Source organism: Austrofundulus limnaeus, unplaced genomic scaffold, assembly GCF_001266775.1.
Source record: "Austrofundulus limnaeus strain Quisiro unplaced genomic scaffold, Austrofundulus_limnaeus-1.0 Scaffold201, whole genome shotgun sequence".
Classification (NCBI taxonomy): Eukaryota; Metazoa; Chordata; class Actinopteri; order Cyprinodontiformes; family Rivulidae; genus Austrofundulus; species Austrofundulus limnaeus.
The window spans coordinates 85476-92538 of NW_013952603.1; the positions used below are offsets into that span (position 1 = coordinate 85476).

General features: G+C 38.2%; 1 protein-coding gene across 8 annotated transcripts in view; it reads left to right on the forward strand.

Moving 5' to 3' along the window:
- The window catches only part of pkd1l1 (polycystin 1 like 1, transient receptor potential channel interacting), a 33620-nt gene that overhangs the window by 5865 nt on the left and 20692 nt on the right, over positions 1-7063 (forward strand). For 7 of the 8 annotated variants that reach the window (XM_014018747.1, XM_014018746.1, XM_014018750.1 and 4 more), the window contains exons 5-14: positions 489-585; positions 706-874; positions 1637-1876; positions 1961-2093; positions 2542-2745; positions 3480-3661; positions 3750-3953; positions 4028-4182; positions 5826-6017; positions 6100-6258. In XM_014018747.1, coding sequence (XP_013874201.1) covers positions 489-585; positions 706-874; positions 1637-1876; positions 1961-2093; positions 2542-2745; positions 3480-3661; positions 3750-3953; positions 4028-4182; positions 5826-6017; positions 6100-6258 — 1735 coding nt within the window. Of the gene's footprint in view, positions 1-488; positions 586-705; positions 875-1636; positions 1877-1960; positions 2094-2541; positions 2746-3479; positions 3662-3749; positions 3954-4027; positions 4183-5825; positions 6018-6099; positions 6259-7063 lie in introns of those variants that run through there. The other variant, XM_014018753.1, reaches the window with a different exon arrangement.

The following is a 7063-nucleotide window of genomic DNA, read 5'->3' on the forward strand; positions in this document are numbered from 1 at the left end:
AGTCATAATTTTCCAACTTAAAAAGTTACAGGCTGACTTCAGGTCTGGTTTAGATCATTATTTATAAATTATATATTTTTGGTGAATATTTGCTCTTTTACATGGTTGTTGAATGTAATTAACATAGTTATTAATTTACTGTAAAAATATTACAGATATTTTGTGACACAGATCCAGTTCAGCTTGCTGTTAATCTAATAGTTGCCATAATGACTGTGAGCTGATGCCCTGTTTGGTTGCTGTTTTCCTGTGGTTTTCCCTCCATTCACACATGCTAACAGTCTGGAGCGTGCTGCAGCGCCACCTGGTGGATTCTAGAGGAAATGCACWTCCAATTACAGTTAAAGGATTATTWACATGGTGTCAGGGAACTCCTCCAAGGATGATGAATGGAGTCAGGACAGCTTACATGAYGTGAAAACTGTAAACTGTTTTACATCAGTCAGCAACATGACAGCATCTTTTAACACCTTCATGATCTCCTCCAGACGTCTGATCCATCCTGCTGCCATCTACAAGATCCAGTTCACTCATCCTGGCAGATGTTTACGTGTCAAAGTCCTGCTTACAGTAAAGACRACACAGGTAAAGAAGTCAAAAACACAGCCGAATATAAGACTTTAATCTCTAATAAACGATCCTCAAAACATTAGTTTTTTTCATCATCGTCGTATGTTGACTAAAAACGTCGATTTTATTCTCCAGTTGTGAGGATTTGTGCAACAAAACAAGTGATTCCAACAAACACAGACGTAACCTTCCTGGCTGTAAACGACACAGCACATCCTGTCGAGTTCTTCTGGGACTTTGGAGACTCCGGATCAGCCAGAACCTCTTCCAGGACCATCGCTAAAAGATACCAGAACCCTGGGAGGTATGAGGCCGCCGTAACATATTCCAAACACACCGTTTGTTTCTTTTAATCCTAATTTTACATTAACAACCTTGGACCTGACACCACATACAGTATGTGGGAAAAAGTGCATGCAATGCAAGAGTTTTGAGATTTAGGAGGTTAAAGAACTGCAAATAATCACAGTCGGGGTCATTTAACGTGAGGTTTTGTGGAAAAGTTGAAGATTGAATCATTTTAGCATTATAAGGTTCTTATTTGTGTTTAATGAATTGTATTTTTGTATTTGGCCTGCAGCCCTCGGATGTATTTTCATTTTGGGGAAAAAGTTTTGGGTCTTGGTATTTGCATATAAACTTAAACAGCTAGACTAGTGCATCCTAAATTTAACATAAATGAATTATTTTAATACATAATAGTCATTTCTCCATTTTTTGGAGAAATTCATCTTATAATAAATGCCATTGCGTAAAATGTAACTGCTCATTTTAAATCAATACTTTTACTTCTAATWCCTAAGTACAGGAGACTTTAACTTTTACCAAAGTATTGTTTTGGTAAGATAYTTGTCCTTTACTCAAGTATCACYTTGTGGTACTTTATACCACATTGGTCAGAATTAATCTATTTCTCAAAACCTGGATCTAACTAGGAGCTATCTACAACAGGTAATATATTAACTGTTTATAGTGTTTCTATAGAACCACACTGTAATAATCATCCCTTTAATTACTTCTTGTCTAAAATCTTTGTTTTAACTCAGTTTAACTTGTCCTGATGTAGTTACGATGTCATTGCCACGGCGTCCTGGAGTCAGACGGTCCTCACCTCCGATGTGTTCCCGGTCCTGGTCCAGACAGCCGTGGAGCTCAACMGGCTGGTCCACCAGGCCTCGGTCCTGACGAACCAGACCTTCACGGTGAGCTGCCGGGTCAACGCGGGGACCGACCTCGCCTTCGCGTGGAGCTTCGGAGATGGACCCAGCAGGTCCGGACAGAGAACCGTCCAGCATGTCTTCAACAGGTGAGTCAGGTTTTACTTCAAGTTTTGTTGTATTTTAATATTTAATCCTAGTTTTTCTGATTTTTAAGTTTTTTTATTTTGCAGAACAGGAGAGTTCACAATCAAAGTGGTCGTGTCTAATCGCATCAGTTCTGCAWCTCTGAGCAGCCTCGTCTTCGTTGTGGACCGGCCCTGTCAGCCTCCACCTGTCAAAAACATGGGTCCAGTCAGGCTACAGGTACGGACAGAACCTTAAAGTGCCTGTGACATCACATTTTTGTAATAAACATGAATGTATTTTTGGAAAGATAATATCAATAACATACTGCAAAACAAATTTCACATCACTCAGATGAACGCTTGTTGAGATATTTGCATGTGAAGAAACAGGAAGTGATGTCAGAGGAGAATGTTAGCATGTAAACAGAGCGATGTTACAAAAGCTAACAACACAGACTGTAGAGAAAAATCTGATGTTTCTTTAGATTATTTTTAGTCGCTATCAAAGATAAACGAAGAAGAATTAAAGTTTAAATAATTTTGTTTTAATAAATAGAAACCAACGAGTTTATTTTCTTAAAGATTTACCCTTTGATGTCACTTCCTGTTTCACTCTGGCTGGAGCATCATCCTCATCTTAAATATAAAGATGTTTTCTTTGAGGGAATGCACGTCTCTGTGCTCAGGTGTGGAGGTTTGAAGTTGTCCGCCTGGGGGTGACGTTTGAGTCCGAAGTTGAGTGCGACGGATCAGGAGGCCTCCGGTACTCCTGGACCTTATCCGACTCGGCAGGACGGGTCGTCCCGTTGCCTCTCAGAGACAAACACAAACAAACCCTGGTGCTGCGGAGCCGAGTCCTGCAGTACGACACGTACACGGCCACGGCCAGAGTGAGTCCGAAGAGGTTTGATAAAATAATGATTGTTCAGTCAGCTGAGTGTTCTGATTCAAATATGCTGGTCCGGTTGGTGCAGGGGTCTGCAACCTGCGGCTCTGGGGCCACATGTGACTCTTTGGTCCCTCTGTAGTGGCTCTTTGAAAATGTGACCAAACATAAAATAATAAAAAATATATTTTGGCTTTTATACCCACAACAGAAATCAGTTTGTATGCAAATATGTAATCAATACTACYAATACAAAAAGTAAAACATGTTTAGCTCATGTTAGCCCGTGTTTTACTTAAATATTGTATTCCAATTTCTTTCTATGATCTTTCTCTCAAATCCCTCAGAGTTACCTTTAAATAATTTGAAGACTACGTAATAATAAGAATTGGGGGAAAAATATGCCTGAATAATTAGTTTGTATTATTTTTAACGAAATTCGGTATAAACTATATACGGTATTTTTCTTGTTCACATGAATACGGTCTTTTTATTTGTCCTGATGTGTATAATAATAAAAAATATAATAATAACAACAATATTTTTTTAGTTTTATTATGTCACCTCCACTGACCGTAAAAGTTCCCAAAAAGACCTTGAAAAGGGCCGCGGACCACCAGTTGATCATCACATTTGTAACATGTTTTGCGGCTCTGAACACATTTTATCAGTGAGACGAGGAGCAGAAATGGCTCTTTTGATTGTAAAGGTTGCAGACCCCTGGGTTGTCCTCCGCAGGTCCAGATCCTTGGCAGCGTGGTCTACAGTAACTACACCCTCAGGATTCAGGTGCTGCCGAGTCCTCCGGTGGCTTTCATCCAAGGTGGCACCAACGTCTTCATCAACAAGAACAGCACCGAGACGATAACTCTGGATGGACGAGCGTCTCATGATCCAGACTTCCCCCTGAACCCCCTCAGGTAAACCTTGATCCACATCAGAACCAGAGGTGCTTTGAGTGGGTCCAATGGTTCTTTTTCTTTCTTTTTTTTTTTTGTTGTTGTCTAGTTACAGTTGGACGTGTAAACCAGTTTCCACCATCGTCACTTCCTGTTTCAATCGAGACGTCCCCTCTTCGTCCCCCGAGCTGAAATTTCCCGTCGGCCTCTTGAAACCCGACTTTGATCAGTTCCAGTGCAAGCTCACCGTCCACAGCGGGGGGCGTTCATCTTCATCAGAGGTCTTCCTCACCGTCACATCAGATCTGACTCGGTATGAGCTTCAGAGAAATAAACAAAAACATAAACACGAAGTTTAACTCTGACTGATTTTATCAACGTTTTCAGGAAGGTCTCGGTTCACTGTGATCAGTGTCGGGGAGACGCCGTGAACTGGGATCAGACGTTTTCTGTCGCTGCCACGTGTGACGACTGCAGAGAACCCGTTCAGTTCAGCTGGAGTCTGTCCCGGGTCAACGAGTCCTCCAACACGGTCCCAGACGGTAAACGAAGAGAAACTGTGTCAACACTGACTCCTGAATGACTTGACTTATATTTACTGAAGAAGCTGAAACTGAGTTTATAAAACTGTATAAAAAAATATAAAAAATAGCTAAAATGAGCAAAACTGTGGGTAAAAGCTCAATAAAATAAAAAATAAAAAAGCCACCTACTATAAAAGTTAAAAAGAGCAAAACCATACCTGAAAGCTAAACAGTAGCTAAAAACTTAAATTAGCAATCAGTAGTCTACTGTACAATCAGTACATCTACATTCAGCAAAAACCATAGCTAGAAGCTAAAATCAACAAAACAATAGCTCAAAACTAAAATGAGCAAAAGGGTGGGCAAAAGCTCAAATTTGAAATATAACAACAAAAGGCATCTAGAAGTTAAAATGAGCAAAAACATACATGAAAGCTAAAATTAGCTAAACTGTAGCTAAAACATCAAAATAGCAAATAGTAGAAAAAAAGCTAAAATCAGCAAAACAATAACTTAAAGTTTAAAGTATATAAGTATATACATGCATGCTCACAACCGCACACAAACAGGTGTTTAAATCCTGGGTTTTCTGGTTGGACACTGATTGAATGGTATGTGCATATGTGTATGTATATATATATATGTACATTTATATGTACTGTACAGTATATGCATTTTTGTTGCTGTGTTTTTGTGATCTGTTTCTATAGGTGTGCAGCCAAGATGTCAGGTGTGTTGTCTTGGGGTTCTCGATATATATTTCACATATCTTCTAATCTCTCTTTCACTGTCTCATTACATTTCACTTTTTTTCTTCTATTTCTTTTTCTTCTTTAAAAAATATCACTGATGATGAAGAAACTAATAAACTAATATTCAGTTCTGCTTTCTACTGAAGTGGCTAAAAAAAAACCTAAAAGCTTAAAGTAGCAAAACTGTTGCACAAATTAGCAACACAACACAATTTAGGTAATTTTATTCTAAAAACTAAAACTTTTAAAACAGTAGCTCGAAGCTAATATTACCATAGCTGTACAAAGGCTCAAATGTAAAAAAAATGTTTGTTAAAATGAACAAAACTGATGAAAACTAAAATTTACAAACAATAATTTAACGCTAAATTGTAGCTAAACTGTGACTAAAAGCTAAAAATAGAATAATGCAGTGTAAATGCTGAGTGCTGAATAGGTTTGCTAATACTTGCTAAAGAAGCTGAAGCTGACTGGTTAATATTAAAAAGGAGCTAAATTCTAACTATAAGCTAAAAGGAGCAAAACCCTAAATAATAAAGTTTGCAAAATAGCTCAAAGCATCAAAGCTAAAAAAAAAAGTCCAAAGTAGATAAAAAACCACATAAATATCCATAAACATAAAGATAAAACATATTTGCTGAAGACGATATCAAAGAGAACAATAATTTTGAAGGAGATGAACAAATCTTTCTAATTAAATTCAATATTTTGAAAAATATAAAGGTTATAAAAACCAGAAGTCACAGCATGTCCTGAACAAACTGGACCTTTTTAATAAAAAGTTTGCAGATTACACAGAGAAATAATAACAGTGTGAAAACTGAATCAATAATTCTTCTCTTCGGCTGATTTTTGTTACAAATGAGACTTTGAAATATTCGATCAAATCTTAAATCTTTTCTGTTTTAGTCTCGTTTTGTTCCACGGCAGACCTCGGAGCTCCGTCGGCCCTCATGGAGACCCCTGCACCTGACGAGGTTCTGGTCCGTTCTCCTGTTCTGAATGTGTCTGAGTCCAGTCTTACAGTCCAGTCCTCCGATTCTTCTGGGTTTCTGGAGGAACTTTCTGTCAGCAAGTCTGAGAAGCAGAATGATGATTTTAGTAAGTTATGAGACGTTTCAGGTAAAAATATTAAACCTTTTATGAGATAAAGTATCATCTTGTCACATTATTGTTTCCTCAGATGGGTCAGACTCTGAGCCCGACACTGGACCCAGACCTCATTCAGCTCCCTCAGGTCTGAATGATACAATCAGTAATTTGACCTTTGACCCCGACTCCTCCGCTGACTGGGAGGAATCATTCCCATCTCTGGAGAGCAGTGATGGAGATTTACATCAAAGTGAGTAAAACAAGCTGAAAAGCTTTTATTTTTCCTTTGGGCTGAGAGTTACACCAAAAAAAAAGTAAATAKAATAAAAAGGTTGTCTTTAGAAATTAAAAAACATTATTTTTTGCTCAGGATTTCATATTTTTCTCATTTAAAGTGTTCATGAGCTTCAGTTCTGTTATTCTGACCCTGATATGAAGGAACAATAATGAGATATTTGGTCAACTGTAGCATGATCAGCTGCACCGATCAAAATGAAATTTGGCAGGACTGTAGATGAGTCTGACCTACACTGCGCCAGCCAACGGTTTTATGATAGACCCCATATTTGAGGAGGGGGCTCCATCTGAAAAGGGGGTGTCTGGACACATAAAAATGCTTTTAATTTAAAAACTGTTCAACACTGAAGCTTCAGATTGATTTTGTTGTTTAGCTCTGATGAAGGGCTATCCATCAGGCCCACCAGTGAGCCCCCCCACCCAAAACAATGAATCTGTTCTGGTGACTTCTGAGTTGCATTGATGCTTTRGGTGCGGGGGTCATATATGCTACCACTGTGCATTATCTAGTTTAGTTACAAGCAAAATAACTCCGTTTTGCACTATTAAAACGGATTTTTAGGTAAAAGATATGGCTGCTAATTTTAATGTAAATGTGGCAGCACGTAAATGGGTTTATTACATTAAAGTGTTTTTTTATGTTTGAAGTTTTTTTAGTCTATAAAAGCTGCAGAAAATGAGCACAAATGTCATATTTATATATTTTTCCAAACATTTGATTAAATTCACTGGCTTGGTTTATCTGCACAGTTTAACAG